Raw genomic sequence first — 17,821 nt, 5'->3', positions numbered from 1 at the left:
GGGAGCAAAAAAATTTAAGCTAAAAAAGCCCACTAATGTCTTTTATTTACATAATGATGTGCCTCAAGGTAAGTTTGACATTACTCTGTTATTGACTAAGTACCTAGTGTGTGTACATAAAGCAAGTAGCAGATTATATCCTTTAGGGACACAGAAGAAGTAAATTCTGAGATGGAGCTAAATCAACTAAACAAAGTATAGAATAATTACAGTGTAAGTATAAACTGACTATGAGTGTCCAAGGAAAAGGAGACCCTGAAATTCTTTAATTTTGCTTAGGCCTTCAAAAAAGATAACAGTTCAACAGAACAACAACAACAAAAGAAATAGTGGTCAACTCACTTTAAGAGAAGCAAATAAAATGAAAGCTATCAAAAGGACAAGGCAAAGAATGGTTTAAGAACTAAATATGTGAGTTACAAGATAAAATAATAGTTGGGAATAAAATAAATGGAAAAAGAACAATACAAAGTGTTCTTGGTGTCAGGCAAATCTCAGGACCAGTGGGATAACAAAGGCCTTTGCTACTAAGCATGGTGTCCCTGGTTCGACCTCTGGAACACACAGGGAGGGAGGAGGGATTTACCTCCCACAGTTGTCCAACCCCCACCCCAGTGTCAGGGCACACACTGACCTCCACCCCGGTGTCACACACACACTGACCTCCACCCCGGTGTCACACACACACTGACCTCCACCCCGGTGTCAGGGCACACACTGACCTCCTCCCCAGTGTCATGGCACACACTGACCTCCACCCCGGTGTCATGGCACACACTGACCTCCACCCCGGTGTCATGGCACACACTGACCTCCACCCCAGTGTCACACACACACTGACCTCCACCCCGGTGTCATGGCACACACTGACCTCCACCCCAGTGTCACACACACACTGACCTCCACCCCGGTGTCACACACACACTGACCTCCACCCCGGTGTCATGGCACACACTGACCTCCACCCCAGTGTCATGGCACACACTGACCTCCTCCCCAGTGTCATGGCACACACTGACCTCCTCCCCAGTGTCATGGCACACACTGACCTCCACCCCGGTGCCATGGCACACACTGACCTCTGCCCTGGTGTCATGGCACACACTGACTTCCACCCCGGTGTCATGGCATACACTGACTTCCACCCCGGTGTCATGGCACACACTGACCTCCTCCCCAGTGTCATGGCACACACTGACCTCCGCCCCAGTGTCATGGCACACACTGACCTCTGCCCTGGTGTCACAGCACTCACTGACCTCCACCCCGATGTCACAGCACACACCAACCCACCTATAAAATACATAAAAATGAAAATGTAGCATATAAGCAGTCACTTTGATCCACAGTAGTTTTATAATCACGGGAAACAATCAGCTTTGCAGTCTAGAGGAGGCTAGAGAGTGATCTGACAGGTCAGGCTAAATATTCCGATTGGATTAGTTTCTGTGAGATAGGGTGGGCAGATGTAAGTGCTAATGTAGAGTGACTCTTCAGGGTTCCCAGTGCCTGTTAAGTCCCCAACAGACAAAGTTAAGGACAACAACTTCCTGAATTTTATCACTTATTCATCCCAGCTATCCAGAAGTAGGTCACTTGCCACAGACATCTGATTACCTTGGTCATAGTGAGAGTCTGGATTCCCTGACTTCCGAAGGCCACTACTGAAATGGAGGGATGTCACGGGACTTATGAGCACTTACTGCTCTTCCAGAGGACCTGCGTTTGGTTTCCAGCATCCATGTCTGTGGCTCACCACAACAGCCTGTAACTTGGGGTCGAGGATATTCAGTGGACGTTTCTGGTCTCTATGGTCACTTACATTCATGTGCACATGCATACACACACACACACACACACACACACACACACACACACACACACATAAACACACAGACATACACACACACTGAAAAATAAAATATGCCTTAAAGACGACTCTTATTCTCTTTGGCCTCCAGTATTTTAAACTAATCATAATGGTTAAAGAGGAAATGACAACTAAAAGTTACACGGAGGTGTAACTTTAAACAGCAGTTTAAATGATGCTGTCAATCAAAGCTGTGCATAGACTATCAGAAAGAGAGTTAGGTCAAGCAAGCGAGACACAAATGTCACCTCTGACTAAGTAGCAGGGCATCCTGAATTCTGAATATTTTAGCATCAACTGAAGAATGTTCCTTTTGTCTCCTTCTGCTGGTCCTGTTTAGTCTTTAAAAGGTTTATATGTTGAGCTAATTCCGACTTAACTAACACTCACTGTTTATTTAGGTGAGAATCCTCCAGACAAGACCCCTAAGGTGCAGTTACTGATGACGCATGAGGACGCGAAGCTCACCATTCTAGTCAAACACATGAAAAACATCGTAAGTTCCTTCCCTGGCAAAAGAGACACGAGCCATCCATTGGGCAGACAGCTGCCTCCTCTGGGCCATTACTGTCAACGTTAGTAAGAGGAACGGGTCTAACAACCAAGATTCAATGAGCACCAAGCAGCCACTGTCAATGGTTTTATCTCAGTGCAAACATGGTCTTTAATGTAGAGCTATAGAAAAATCTCACAGGGGAAGTCATCACATGCACACAGGACTGCATTCAAAGTGAAGTTTTGGGGAAGACGGTGACTACTCACCGAGAAAGCAGGAGTGGCTAGGGGGAAAAAGGCTGGTTTCAGGATTTTCTGTGGCTCCCACGGCTGAGCTCAGAGGAAGACCACTCACTCTGTCCTGCTGTGCAGTGGGTGCCACACCTCCTGGGCTTCCGTTGAGGATCTTCTCTGCGAAGCTAAGTGTTTCTTAAAGTTTCCATCCGAAAGTACCACTGTACTTTTTTTTTTTTAACTTAGTCACTACCTTCTGGTGTTATTGTTTAGCTGTATTTCTCTCTCCTCAAAAACTGGGACTTTGTTGTTTTGGGAGTTTGTTAAACATTCTTGAAGCATCTTTTTGTATTTTCTCTTTTTATCAAACATTTTACCTTTATTTCTTTAAATGGTCACTAATATATTTTTTTCTATTCAGTATTTCTGTGTGTGAGTGCATGTTAGTGTGTGTGCTTGTGTGCATGCATGTGTGTGTTCACGAATACGTGTGCGCAGTCACATTTGGTGGCTAGGAGCCAGGCCTTTTACTCTGTCATTCTGCACCTTATTTTTCTGAGACAGTCTCTCGTTGAGTCTGGAGCTCACTAATCGGCTGGGCTGGCTGGCCAGTGAGCCCCAAATAGCTATCTGCCTGTGCCTACGTCCTCCCTTCCATGACCAGGGTGACAGAATTATGCTGCTGTGTACGGCCTTCGCTTGGGTGCTTGGAACTCGAACTCAAGTTCTGAGGCTTGAACATCAAGCACTTTCCCCACTGAACCATCTTCCCAGCCCTTCCATTCTTGATGCTGTGGTCCTGTTTTGATGTCTGTACATTAAGGAAGTAGATAGCTATTCCAGTCTTTGTGCTGTCTTTGTCTGGGAACATCCTTAAACACAGAAATCGTGTCTAGAAATTCAGGGCAGGTTTTCCATTGTGCTAAACAGAAAGCACGCAGCCTCTGTCCCTCCAACAAAGGAAGCTCACACAGTTTGTTTTAGTAAGGCTTATTTGAATGAAAGCATCTCAAGGACATAATCCAGATTCAAGGTGAGAGAAAGTCAATTAGACATAAAAATATATATATACAGCACACACAGATATAAATGTGTGGGACCTTGAAGGGAAGGAGAAACTTCCCTTTAAGGCCACAAAAGAGCTTCATTAAGAACGAAAATCAGCTGGGCATGGTGGCGCATGCCTTTAGTCTGAGCACTCTAGGGAGGCAGAGGCAGGTGGATCTCTGTGAGTTCGAGGCCAGCCTGATCTAGAAAGAGAGTCCATGACAGCCAGAGCTGTTACACAGAGAAACCCTGCCTCAAAAAACAAAACAAAACAAAACAAAAATCTGAGACAATTGGAGAAAGAGACACGGCAGTTGTCTTGGAGGCCAGAGAGCTTTCAGTGTCACGAGGTTAAGTGATGGATGATTGAACGTGGGCATAGTAAACAGAAAATGGAAGCTAAACATCACCAGCTCCTCCACACTTGCCCAAGGCTAGCCAAGCAGGCCTTCCATGTGACGTAACTACCAAAACACTGCACAGGATGTGAATCAGCCAGCTCAGTGTTGGCTCTATTCCTCAGGCACATAAGTCCTTCAGGGTGTGTTTGGAAGGCTCTAAGGGAGCAGTCACTTCCCCACATGACATGTGTCTGGTGCACACTACATTTAATAAATATTTATTCTGTGAGCAAATAATTGGCATAATTTGCAGGGGAAACATCCGTCAGAAAACTTAGTATTAGCCAGAGATCCAAGGATGCTTCTTACTAAATCTGTAGTGTTCACAGTTGGCAATTTTTGAAATATCTGGACACATATTTTTAAGTTTTGAGCATGTTTCACCTATTAAAGCAGTTCTCTGAAAATGTAGCACCATCAACAAAAACCTTGCCTACATAAAGCTCTGAGTCCAGTTCCCCAACACTACATACACCAGGCATGGTGACACACATCTAAGGTCCTAGCACATGGTGACAGAGACAGGAGGATCAAAAGTTTAAGGTCATCCTCAGTTATGTGGCACATTTGGGGCCAGCCTGATAGATGAAACACTCTGTCCCCAAATGAAACAATCATCCTCCATTGCTCTGAATAAGAAAAATTGTTCTAATCAGAATAACAGTTGTTCAAGAAATGTTTACATTGGGAAATGAAGATTCAGCCAAATATAATTTATGACTACGTGTGTGTTCATGGATCTTGATAATCTATATCACCATGTGACAAAAGGAATGGTAAGGAATATTATTAAGTCAAAACAGTTTGTATAAATTTGTTACACAGTTTTTAGCCCTTAGAACAGTCCCCTTAGAGATGACGTATTTGTTTTAGTAATATCATTATTCAAACCAGTTTAGACAAAGCCTATTGAAATTGCTTTCAGATCTAGAATAAAAATCTCACAGTAAGCTGGGTGATATTTTTCAGTGGTCATGCCTAATTTTTGATCAAAAACAATATTAACTAAGTTGGTCACCCATTCCATTCAACCGATGAATTCCAAAATTGCTTTTGACAGTTTCCAACAGTGCATTTTACACTCATGAGGTTGAGCCATGCCAGTGAGGCCATTCAGAGCTCGTCCGGCGAAGGAAGAAAAAGAATGGGAGTGGAAAGATCAAGAACTAGAGATGGAGCTAAAATGAATAATGAAGGGCCAACAGTCTTGGAGTCCCACTAGCGGTTCAAAGGGAGCATGGCCGTGTGGGCTCAGCGCCTCATAACATTATTAATACTGTTTCCCAGTGCTCATCTCTGTCCACCTCTTGTCCTGTCTTCCTTCTTCCTTCCTTCCTTCCTTCCTCTCTTCCTCCCTCTGTCCCTCCCCTTCCCTCGCTCTCTCCTCCCTCCCTCCCTCCCTCCCTCCCTCCCTCCCTCCCTTTCTCCCTCCCCCGCCTCTTATCTTTCTTGTTTTGTTTGCTCTGCTTTAAGACAGGATCTCACTATATATTCTAGGCAGTCCTGGAACTCGCTCTGTGTGCTCAAGCTAGCAGCAATCCTCCTGCCTCAGCCTCCAGAGTTCTAAGGTTACACAGGCATTCACTGCTGTGATATTGGTTCTCTTCTCCCCAGCCTGCTAACACTGAGAGAAGTCAGAATACCACATTTCCGTTCCAGATCTTTTCTCTTTTTCCACCTCTAACTTCACAGCTTCAAATCTTTCTTGTCTTTTCCTGTCTTGTCTTTCCTCTTTACCACTCAAGTTCTTTACTCTCCCCAACTCCAGAGCTGTGTATACAGCTGCTTAGAATGCTTCTCAGGATCCCATAGGCATCTCAAACTCAGTATGCTCCAAATCCAACTTTTGATGGCTCTATCTTAAACATCCCATTGTTCCCATCCCAGTCTCACTATCTGCCTTCAAGTGACACACGTTGAAGCTTTTAGTCATTTCACTTCTCTTACAAGCTACATAGATCTTATTTGAAAATTCTGTTTGGGGAAAAAAAAAAGAAAACTCAAAGATCTAGAATTTTCCATCCATATTTCTTCAAATCGCCATCATCCACCACCTAGATCACTGTTGTAGCTTTATAAAGTTGTTTCCTTCTGATCTAGTAGTCAAAATATTGCTCCAAGGAGAAAAAAATGGTTCCTATGATTTTTTTTTCTTCTTAGTCTTTTGAAGTCTTATCTCACAATGGAATTAAGATACCTAATGACATATGAAGTTGTACAAGTCTGGTGTTCTTGACATGGCCAACTTCAAGTATGACCTCAGGCTCCCTCAATCACTGATGTCTCCTTGCTGTTCCTGGAATATGAAGGCAAGTGCTGCCCCAGGAACTTTGTATGCACTGATGGCTCAGTGAAACATGTCGCACATGTCGTTGTCATCCCTTCAGTGAGTCCTCTCTCATTGTAAGACTGCACACCAATCCTCTTTTGTTTCCACTTCAAATCTTTCAAATACTTCATAAAAAGAAAACACAGCAGATCATTTCTCATATAAACAAATAAGGACTAAGATTCTTCTCAACTTTGGAAAGTAGCCACAAAAATGCTCTGCATTTTTCAGACATTTTTTTATTATCATTAAGTATGTGTGTACATGTGTGTGTGTGTGTCTATATGTCTGTCTGTCGGTCTGTCTGTGCATTTGTGTGTGTGTGTGTGTGTGTGTGTGTGTGTGTGTGTGTGTGTGTGTGTTCGGGTGCATGTGGGTGTAGGTTTCTATGGAAACCAGAGGTATCTGATGACGTGGAGCTGCTGATAGAGGAGGTAGTGGATTACTCAGTGTAGGTGCTGAGAACCAAACTCGGGTCTGATGAATGAACAATATATACTCTTAACTGCTGAGCCATCTCTGCTGCCTTCAGAGTTTTATTAAATCATTATTTTTCCTGCTTATCTGAAAATAGAGATTTCATTTTAATATACAGGACATAAAAACATCTATAAATTCTTAAATTATTTTCTTTGCTTATTTCCAGCTCTAGCTAATTGTTATTTAATTTTAAAGCCTTTAATGTGTTCACATACCAAAGTAATCAGACTCCAGAAATTGTGCTTGATCTTATATTAATATTAAAATGAATTACGCCTGGAGTCCTGTTCTGTTATATTAAGTGTGATGAGAATTGTTTATCTTATATTAAATCTTTGAAGCTTTGTTCTAGGAACTCCATTCCTCCTGTGAGAACACAAGCTCAAAAAAATTGCTAAAAATATTCTTTCCCTTTCAAAGAAATCCAACATGAATTACTCTGGTGATCACAGCTGACAAATGACTACAATTATTTAGAAGCCAAGCCAAGATATATAACAGTATTTCAGTTTGTATGGTAAAGAAACATTGAACATTCAGATTTGCAATACTTTGTAACCCTCTAGGGTGTTTCCAGGCACCTCACTTTAGATATCCTTTCCCACCGTTTCTGTGGTGTTCCAGTGTGTGTATCCTCCTGAGCTTACAGACTTCCCCAGTCTGTGTCATTTCTCCTCTTTCTTCTTCTCCCTGTGACACATTGTAAATAGTCCCAGCTCCTCAATGTCACCACTACAATGAAGCGAGAGGTTCCAAACCTCATCATTATGTCGCTCAAGTGGGAAGTTATTCAGAATGAGGAGAAAGTCCTGTGCTGACTCACAGGTGTTGCCTTGTTGGGAAATTGTTTCATAAGACACAAGAGAGGAGGAAACACTTGCTTATGAAACAAAGATAAGACAGAACAAGCAAAGCTCAAAAGCCCATATGTTTCCTAGTTCACTTTAAGTGTTCTGCTTTGTTCATGAGGTTATTGGTCATTTGTACTTTGTCGTTTGAAATGTCTGTTTCATTCATTTGCCAGTTTTATTGTTTCAATTATGCATTTTTGGTATATTTTTTAGTTCTTTTCATGCTGTGGATGTTAATTCCCAGTCAAATGAGTAGTTTGTCAAGAATCGTTCCTATTTTATTGTCTGTTTTCCCACTCTTATTTCTTTTGCTGTGCTAAAGCTTTTAAAACTTCTTAGAAAATCACTGCTTATGCCTAGAGATTGGAGTCTTCTTGTATTCACCTAGTAATTCAACAACACATTAGGTATTCCATTGGATCTTTCCATAGTTTGAGCTGATTTTTGTTTGGGATAACAAGTAGTAATGTAGTTTCAGTCGTCTTTAATTTTATTTTGTATGTGTGGGTGTTCTGCCTGCAAATATGTCTGAGGATCATGCTATTGCAGTGTCCATAGAGGCCATAAGAGTGCAACAAATCCCCTGAAACTGGAGGTACAGACCACTGTGAGCCACCATGTAGTTCCTGGGAATCGAACCCAGACGTCTGGGACAGGAGCCATCTCTTTAGATCCTAGTTTCATTCTCTTTACATGCAAATACCATTTCCCAGGATCACCTGTTAGAAGAATCTATCCTTTGCCTATATTTTTAAGTTGTTTTATTATTTTAAATTATGTGATGTGTGTGTGTGTGTGTGTGTGTGTGTGTGTGTGTGTGTGTGTGTGTGTGTTCATCCTACATGCATGTGCCTGCACTTGAGTTCAGGTACATGCAGGAGCCAGTAGAGGGCGCCATCTTCCCTGAAGCTGGCGTTACAGGCAGTTGCGAACCTCCTGACCATGGACGCAGGAAGCCAAACAGGGCCATGTGGAAGAGTAACACGCACTTTTCATTGCCGAGCCAGCTCTTCAGCACACACATTTCCCTGTATTGTAAAATCTTCTATGGCGTCAAACAGCAGTAGCTGTGCGGGTTCTTGCTGCGTGTTCTAGTCCACTGCTCCACCTGTTTGTTTCCGTGCATGCTGGGTTCTGTTACTGGGGCTCTAAAGTAGAGTCTGAAGTCAGTCATTGGAATGCCTTCAGCGTCGCTCTTTCTGCTTCGAATTGTTTCAACAAGTCTGGGTCTTTGTAGCTCCTTATAAGTGCTATGACTTGGAGATAGATGGGGTGTGCGAAAAACGTCACTGGAATTTTCATGGGGCTTCCACTGGATCTGCGGTACACTTGGCACTGTGGGCATTCCCCTGGTTGACTCAGCCCCTGGATGATTATAGGAAGGCTGTCCAACCTTTTAGGCCTTTCACTGTCTTTCTTCAGAGCTTGTGAATTTTCATCTTAGAAATCTTTAACATCTTCTGTTCAGTTTATACTTCCATGTTATAAATTTTGTTGCATTCTATTAATATAATGTTTTTTTTTCTTGACTGTTTTTTAGTGAGGTTTCGCTGTATAGAAAAACTACTATTTTGGTGTTTTCTTCTCTTTTTATTATAATTTATTCACATTTCATCTGGATTGTAATCCCCTGACTCTTATCTTCCTATTCTCCCCCTTACCTCCCCCCTATCTATTCCCAACCCCTAGACTTCTGACAGATGGCGTCCTCCTCTCCCACTGTCTGACCACAGCCCATCAGTCTCATCCAGACAGTCTGCATCCCCCTCCTCAGTGTTCCCACAGGGCCTCTCTTCCAAGGGGCAGTGATGAAATCCCAAGCACCAGCAGTACCCTCTGCCTCTGCTTCCCCATGTGGAGAATGATCCAGGTCCTCTGCCTGTGCTGTCCTAGGTTGGTGCATCACTCCGTGTAGGCCCCCTGGGTACCGATCCATCAGCCTTGATAGTCTTGTGGAGCCCCTGGCCATGCCCCTCCCTGTCCTTCCATCCCCCAACTCTTCCATACAACTCGCAGCTCTTCGCCCAGGGTCCGGCTGCAATAGATGGAACCAGAAAAACTACTAAATTTGTGTGTTGGTTTTATATACTGCTACTTTGATGAATGTACTTATAATCCTTAATGCTGATGGACTGTTTCTCAAAGAAAAAAAATCAATCCTACATTTTCTATACACTTACCTGCATCAATCTTTTTAACACCAACAGATTTAATATGTTTTTGTTTTTCATTTTTGTTCCCAGGTATCCATAAGGCTTTGGTATCCATATGTTCTCAAATTGTTCTTTGTATTAATCTTTTAAATACTTCTCGCCTCTTACAGATTTAAGACAGATAAGACTTATAATGACTCATTAAAGGATGGCTATAGCCTCTGCCTTTAAAGGAGATTGTTTCCAATATTCACGGCCCTGACTCTAATCTCCTCATTTAATATCTTGTAATTTCAAAGATAATACTCGTTTCCCCCCTAAATTTAAATCTCTATTTTTTTTCTTTTCTCTTTTTGTTTTTTCAAGACAAGGTTTTTCTCTGTGGCCTTGGTTGTCTAGACTTGCCTTGAGGACCAGGCTGATCTTGAATTCACAGTGATCTGCCTGTTACTGACTTCCTAAGTGCTGGGATAAAAGGCGTGGGTCACCATGCTTTAATCTTTCTCTCCACTTACACACTTTTAACTGTCCTATGGACATTTGTACTCTGACATATTTCTGTCTCAAAAATTCCAAATTGCCCCTCTACTGTCCATAAAAACTGTTTCTAACTCTGGGATTACTTAATTACTTTGAGTTTCTGCAACACCCTCACATAACCTCTGATTAAAATTTCACTATAATTTATTTTCTATATTTCAATTCCTTTTTAATTCTTATATGTAATTATCAACAAATCCATTCAATTTCCTTTTACATCTATTATTCAGTATTTACATCTATTATTCAGAAAAACAGAAGTGTTTTCAGTATTTTCTCTTCATCCGTGAGTTATTTGATTGTTACACTTCTTTTGTTTTACTCTCTCAGACATGGCCAAACCTTCACTCTGTCATATGACCTTGTACTCTACACAGTTCATACTCAAGAACTGCAGAATGAAGTTACAAAAAAAAAAAAAACACCAAAAATTTTCCTATGATGTTTTAGGTAATTGTAAGATTTTGTGTAGGCACGCATTCATAGCCCTCCCGGGGCACTGCAGCCCACAGGACACAAGCTCTAGTTTCTGGCCTAAGTAACAAAAGCTAGAGAGAAGAAATTTTAAAAAAAAAAACCTGTTACAATATTTATACATGAGAGAAGACTTCAAGACAATAGTCAGCTGTAACTTTAAATTCTTTAACCTGTCCTTAAAGGCATTTTATTTATCACTGTATTGGGGGTGTCCAAACACATATTTAATAATTAGATTCCAAGTGTTTTAAGAACATCACCTTTCATTCGGCATGTAAAGGACTGTTCAGTTACAGCAAATATTAAAATGTGTGGGAACTCTTACAGACTTGGAGTTAAAACTGGAGTCCAAGGCCGATGGGCCTCAGCTGCTAGGTTCCTTTTATCCCATCTCCCTAGCCTATTCAGTACAGCAACCTCAGGGGACACTTCCTGTGTAAGCAGTCTAAAGGTCCTGTGACCTGTCACAGTCCATCAGAAGCCTGGCCATTCACCTACAGCTAATTAGAAGTCTGCAAATGAGCAATCCTTGCCTCCTTACCTTCTGATGCATGACCGACATGTGGGAGAATGAAAATTCCATGTAGAACTCTAGAACAATTCCCACCTGCTCTCCGTGCCTGTGCACTTTGTCTGAGTACACCCACTCTCCCTCTGCATGTGTGCACTTTGTCTGAGTACACCTGTTCTCTGTGCCTGTGTGCACTTTGTCTAACTACAATGCAAGCTTTTAACTAACGCAATGTTTCAAGAATTCTCAGGCATTTCTAGACCTAGTTCACCTAAAGAAAGTTTTGTAACGGTAGTCATAAAAGTATAGGTTTAAATTTTTGCCCAAGATCTTACAACTAAAGATAGAAACTTAAAGCCTTCAAAACTCTGAGCTCTTATTATTTAATCTGGGTTTTATGAGTAGTTTTTTGTTATCCCACTAATGCACATTTAGCTTGAAGATAGACCAGTAGAAGTTATCTGAAATAAATACCATGGAAAAACCTGTAAGACTGAAACACAGTCTCAGCCATCTATGGTAAAATATAAACCTAAACACAGGCATCTTTTAATTTCCAGAAGTACAAAAGAGAAATGTGGGTAAAACAGTATTTGAAACATAATTATGTCTCTGACTCCTTTGTCTGCTCATGAGACCCTTCTCCTCCGACTGGCCTGCCTCCTCCAGTCCTGATACGAGGGGTTACGCCTAGTCTTGTTGCATCTTGGTATGCTGTGGTCAGCTGGTGTCACTGGGAGTCCTGCACTTTTATGAAGGGAAATTGAGGAGCAGTGATTCTGGGGGGGGGGGCAGGAGGTGGGAGGACTAGGAGAAGGGGAAGAAGGGGAGGCCACAGTCTGGATGTCTTGTATGAGAGGAGAATTTTAAAAAAAACCTAACCTCCCAAATTTTCCAAAATTTAATGAAATACTTAAAATTATAAGTTAAAAATCTCGCTGAGTAACAGAAAAGAAAAGTTCAAAGAGAATTGCATGTTTAAATGCTGAAGTCAAGTGCAGAAGGACATGGTGAGTCCTCAAGTAGTGAGAGGGAAGGAACACACGGGGAAAATGAAGTCTTGGGGGAAGGAAGCACCTGGAAAACACAGAAGCCGGAGGGTAGCACAGGGTCTTCTAAGTCGCCAAAAAAGGAATCCTCGACTTGGGGTTTAATGAGCAAAGATAATGTCTTCAGAGACAGTGGGGGAAAGAAACACATAATCAAAAGGAGAAAAAGGGGGGGGGCGACAAGGACAAGGGACACCACTACAAACAAACTGAAAAGCTACGTTCTTATGTCTCTTATTCCACATTTTCTAAAGTGAAAACTAAGGCAATAGTTTGAAATAGTTAGCCTTCCTAACACAGGGGTCTGGAGCTGTGGTTTTTCACTTGAGCACCCTTTTCGCTGTAGCCTTCAAATGCTGATGTGCTGGTTTTCACTGTCCTTCAGTTTGAAATTATTATAATTCCTCTTCTGATTCAATCTTTGTGAATTTTTTGGATATATGATGTTTCATTACCAACTATTTGGAAAATTTAGAAATGAGGCTGTCTTTAGTATCTACTTTACTTCCGTTGTGGTCCTAAGACACCTTAAAAATCAGAGAAAACTGAGTAGTATTCCATAGTGCAAATGTACCACAGTTTCTTTACCCATTCTTCGACTGAGGGACATTTAGATTGTTTCCAGGTTCTGGCTATTACAAATAACACTGCTATGAACATGGGGAGGCCTGGTGGCACTCAGAAAAAGAATAAGCAGGCTACCAGGATGACACTTAATAGGCTGTGACCTTATGGTGGGGAAAAAAGTCCCCTTCTGTCACAGACCTAGGGGAGGGGGAAAGGGGGAAAGAGATAGGGAGGGGGGAATGGGAAGATAAAAGTGAGGGGATAACAATTGAGATGTAGCCAGGTGTGGTGACTCAGGCCTTTAATCCCAGCACTCAGGAGGCAGAGGCAGGTGGATCCCAGTGAGTTCGAGGCCAGCCTGGTCTACAATGCGAGGCCAGGACAGGCAAGGATGCACAGAGAGACCCTGTCTCGAAAAAAATTTGAGATGTAATCTGAATAAATTAATAAAATAAATCTTTTTTAAAACGTCAGAGAAAACTGAGGTAACTGCAGAATCAAAGACACCCAATCCCCTCAAGACACTGGCTAGGGATCGAAACCATCAATAAAACTTACAAAGTCAAACTTGCTTAGAGAGATGGGTCTTGTTTCTAAGCATTCTGTAAATTAAGGACATCATAAACAACAAGTTAGGACTTGATCAGGTAGCTCAGCTGGTGAAGCGTTCACTTAGCGTGCTCCAAAGCTCAACCTCGCACCACAGCAAGAAAATGAAAACAAAACAACACAACAGCAAAGATAAATCCGAGCCCTTGGGAGGAAGAAGCAGAGGATCAGAAGTTAGTTCGAGCATGTATTTCACATGATCTGAACTTCTTCCAATCGACTGAGCCTTGTGTCAGGCTAAGAACATGAGAGCCCTTGGTAAACACTGCAAGTGTGACCATAAGGACTGTGCACTGCCACTGCTAGGGGAGGGGTTTGGCCATGCTGGTGAATTATTACATTATTAATAATGTAATATTATTACATTATTAGTCAGTATTGGAGGTTCTGTGTATATTAGTTCTGTGACTCACTAAGAGATGAGTGTGAAAATCACTAACACACACACACACACACAATGCTTCCTGAACATTTGCATTATGTCTTCTGCATTCCTGTCACTTATCTCTGTCCCCGCTGGTACCTTCAATTCTCACCATCCTTTGTTAGATTATGCTATAATTATGGATAATTCTGCTTTCTCCTGATGATATTAATATGTCATTTCTCTCTGTTTACTTTTCTTTGTGTCTTTCTTGTTGGGCTTCATGGTTTGGTGGACAGGATCCCACAGTAGAGGCCAAGGCTTGGTGCTAGGTGTCTTCTGTTTCTCTTCTCCTTTTTTGAGACAGAGTCTTACTGAACTTGGGGCTTTCCACGTAAGCAAACCTGGCTGGCCAGTGAGCTGCCTTGATTCCTTTGTCTCCAATCTGCCAATGCTGGGCTTGCAGGTGGAAAGCACCACAGCCTGATTGTTGTGTAGATGGTGAGGCTTGAACTCACGTCCTCATGATTGGGCAGTCAACACTTTACACAATGAGCCACTTCTCCAGCACCCAATCTATTGTCTTTAGCTTTATTAGATGCTGTCGATTGTTTCTTGCCTCATAACTCAGTCTTACGCTTATTAATTCCAACATGTTTCTCACACAATTTGGGCTATTGATATAGATATATCACTAACCGATGTATTTATTTGAATTATGAAAATATTTCAAGCAGGACTTGTGAGCTTCTGGGTTAAATAGGCAAACAACTCTTTGGGCACCTTAAAGTATTCATTTGCCCTTCACAGTTCAGTCCCTCCCTGAGCCAATAAGTGCAGAGCAGTACGCATCTAATCTTCCAAAGCTTTATTGTTGTGAATAACTTATTTTAACATCGCATGGTCATCTTCAGCTTGTACACTGTCCTTCGGACCTGGTGATAGAAGTCAGAGGTCCAAAGAGTTGGGTTCACTGGGATCAGTTTAACAGATTTAAAACAAGAATATAATTACCAGAGAACCCAACATCCCAAGGTGTCCTATGGCTAATCACAAGGAGCTCGAAGCCCGGAGTCAGTGCATGCAATCTCTCAGAAATCCAGGGGAGAGGGGAGAATATAATTACCAGCTAATTCACAAACAACTCATCAGCCTTTTCTACTGAATAGATTCTAAAGCATAAGTGAAGCTTAAAGCCTCACTTCTCACGTGTTATTAAGACCGAGGAAGAACAAAACCTTGACAAATTTCACACAGCACTTCGATGACAAAGTCTGGGGCCCTGATTAGAATTCTGGGTTTACAGAAGCAATCCGATGTATATTTACTGAGTCAGAAAAGGTGTTTAATCTACCGGAGTTCAACTTCTGTGAGCTGTTAAAGATGGTTGGCTAGAGATAAAATATTTTTAAATGCAGTTGTTCCTTGGTGTCCGTGGGGATTGGTTGTAGAACCCTCTTGAAGATGCTAGTTCCCTTATGCTAAATGTTATAACTTTGCAGGTAACCCACACAAATAGTATATAGCTTATAATGCCAACTATAGTATGAATATTATAGAAATAGCTGCTATATTGTATTACTTATGTAATATTATGAGTGAAAACATGTATTTTCAGCATAGACACAATTTAAAAATCATTTTTGATCTGTGGTTGTTTGCATCCAAACACTAAAACCATGGCATCCGCAGATGAAGAAGACTGGTTTGCTCCCCTCCTTTCTCGCCTCCCCCCGTTGTGTGTAGGCAGATGTGCTGCGTGTGGGTGGGGTTCATACGCACTCACACACATACACACGCACGTTGGTGAGGTTATTTCTATCTTTGGAGACAGGACTGGAGAGATGATTCTGCAATTATGATTACAGCTCACACTGCTCTTGCAGAATACCAGAGTTTGCTTCCCAGAAGCCATGTTGGGTGACTCATAGCTGCCCGTAACGATAGCTAAAGGGATCGTCTGGCCATTGCATGCACATGCAAGTGCACACACACACATACATGTCATTTAAAACACCATTGCACGCGCATGCAAATGCACACACACGCATGTCATCTAAAACATGAAAATAAATCTTGTTAGAAAGAAAAATAACAAAGTATGTTTATGTCTTGACTGCTTTTTCATAGACTACACAAAGTTTTAAGTACATGATAATCAGATCACTAAAACAATTTTTAAAAAATAATGCTTGAAAATCATGCTCGACCAATGAGATTCTATGAATGGCTTAAATTAGCGTGAAATGAAGCAGGGGAGCATCATGATTTCATTCATGAAACCTGAAGTCATTCCACTCAGACTGCCCAACACATACGTGTTGGAGAGATGACTGAACTATTTAAGTTAAGGAGAAAAAAGAAGAGTGCCAGGTACCTCTGTCTTCCACTTCTGCTGCTATTTGTTACACACCAGCTAGTCTGATGACCAACTTAACCACAGGCGTTCCCGTTTGTCAGGCACATAGATGGGTGAGAAGATGTTTTTATCACGTTCTTCTGTTTCTGGCGTCCATCTCGGGCTTTGAAAAATCCTATTGGATTTTAATTATGGTCAGTTGATTCTCACTGAAGCTTGTATTATCCAATAATTGGAGACATTTGAGTTTAAAATGATGGAAAATTCTCATAAATTATTCATTGGAAAGATAATAATGGATTAAACACAATTAAGCTTTGGGTTACCGTAATGAAGGCTCCAAAGCGTCTGGTGGCTTTAAGGCATCTGCATCTTCATCACTCTTCCTAGAAATCCTGAGCTAGAGGCACTCTGATCATTTCGCTTTCCTCATGAAGACTCAGATGAGGCTGTGGTTAGACACAGGTTCTATAGTAAAACCTCCAACGAAGCAAATAACACTCACCTGTGCATAATTTTTAGAAAGAGGTCCAGGGTAACTAGATGGCTCAGTGAGTAAAAGCACTTGCTGCTAAGACTGCCCGCTTAAGACTGACCCCCCCCCCAGGACCTGGATGGTAGAAGGGAAAAAATTGACTGCCTCGGTTGTTCTCTGGCTTCCACATGTGTGCCATGGCATAAAGGGACACATACATACGTAATACATACATACATACATACATACATACATACATACATACGTAAATACGTACATATGTACATGCATGCATACACACACATCACACACACACACACACACACACACACACACACACACACACAAATGTGATAAAAAAAATTTGAAGCAAATGCTTCAATCATAGTAAATATTACAGGGAACCTGAGAAACTATTATCAGAATTTGTGGAAAATAAGGATCTTACATTCATTACCCTGGTGAAAATACTTAAGGGTTGTTGGCATAGTCTACAGTGTTAGGGGACATTAGTTATTTTATAAGCAATGTAAAGTGTGGAGATTTTCCTTTGTCATTTATTTTCTTTTTGAGAATAATCCCTTTGTATCCTCTCCCTTTTGGTAAGTAGCCGTCTTTCTAGAACCTTCACTTCTGCATTTAAGAACAGTAGTATTAGTAACATGGGAAGCCATCTAAAATGCTACATGCAATCCATAGCAATATGTTGAGGCAGAAAATTAGTGTATTCAATTATTCATGCAGGAAAATGAGATCAGTTAGAAGTCAACCTCAAGAGCAAAGAGTTACTAATATTCTAACATACATTTTAAATCCAACCAAGCCACTCATCTCCTATTTTTTATTCTTGACATAAGGAAGAACTCATCCCACTAGTAAATTTTAAGGATATCTGAAACCCTTCATTCTATTCTTATAGACCAATGGGACACCTTTTAAAAAATATTTATGAAAGGTATAGGGGTGTGCACGTGAGTGCGGTGGTATGTTTGCTAATGCGTGTGTGGAGG

At 41.5% G+C, this 17,821-nt stretch overlaps 1 protein-coding gene across 7 annotated transcripts in view; it reads left to right on the top strand.

Moving 5' to 3' along the window:
- Positions 1 to 17,821, top strand: part of PIK3C2G (phosphatidylinositol-4-phosphate 3-kinase catalytic subunit type 2 gamma) — a 332,391-nt gene that overhangs the window by 298,315 nt on the left and 16,255 nt on the right. For 6 of the 7 annotated variants that reach the window (XM_084766214.1, XM_084766215.1, XM_084766216.1 and 3 more), the window contains one exon: positions 2,272 to 2,366. The exons of the other annotated variant lie outside the window; for it this stretch is intronic. In XM_084766214.1, coding sequence (XP_084622340.1) covers positions 2,272 to 2,366 — 95 coding nt within the window. The remainder of the gene's footprint in view (positions 1 to 2,271; positions 2,367 to 17,821) is intronic. 7 annotated transcript variants of the gene reach the window in all.

Source organism: Acomys minous (assembly GCF_964271855.1).
Source record: "Acomys minous genome assembly, chromosome: 17".
NCBI lineage: Eukaryota > Metazoa > Chordata > Mammalia > Rodentia > Muridae > Acomys > Acomys minous.
This window is presented reverse-complemented; position numbering and strand designations above follow the sequence as displayed.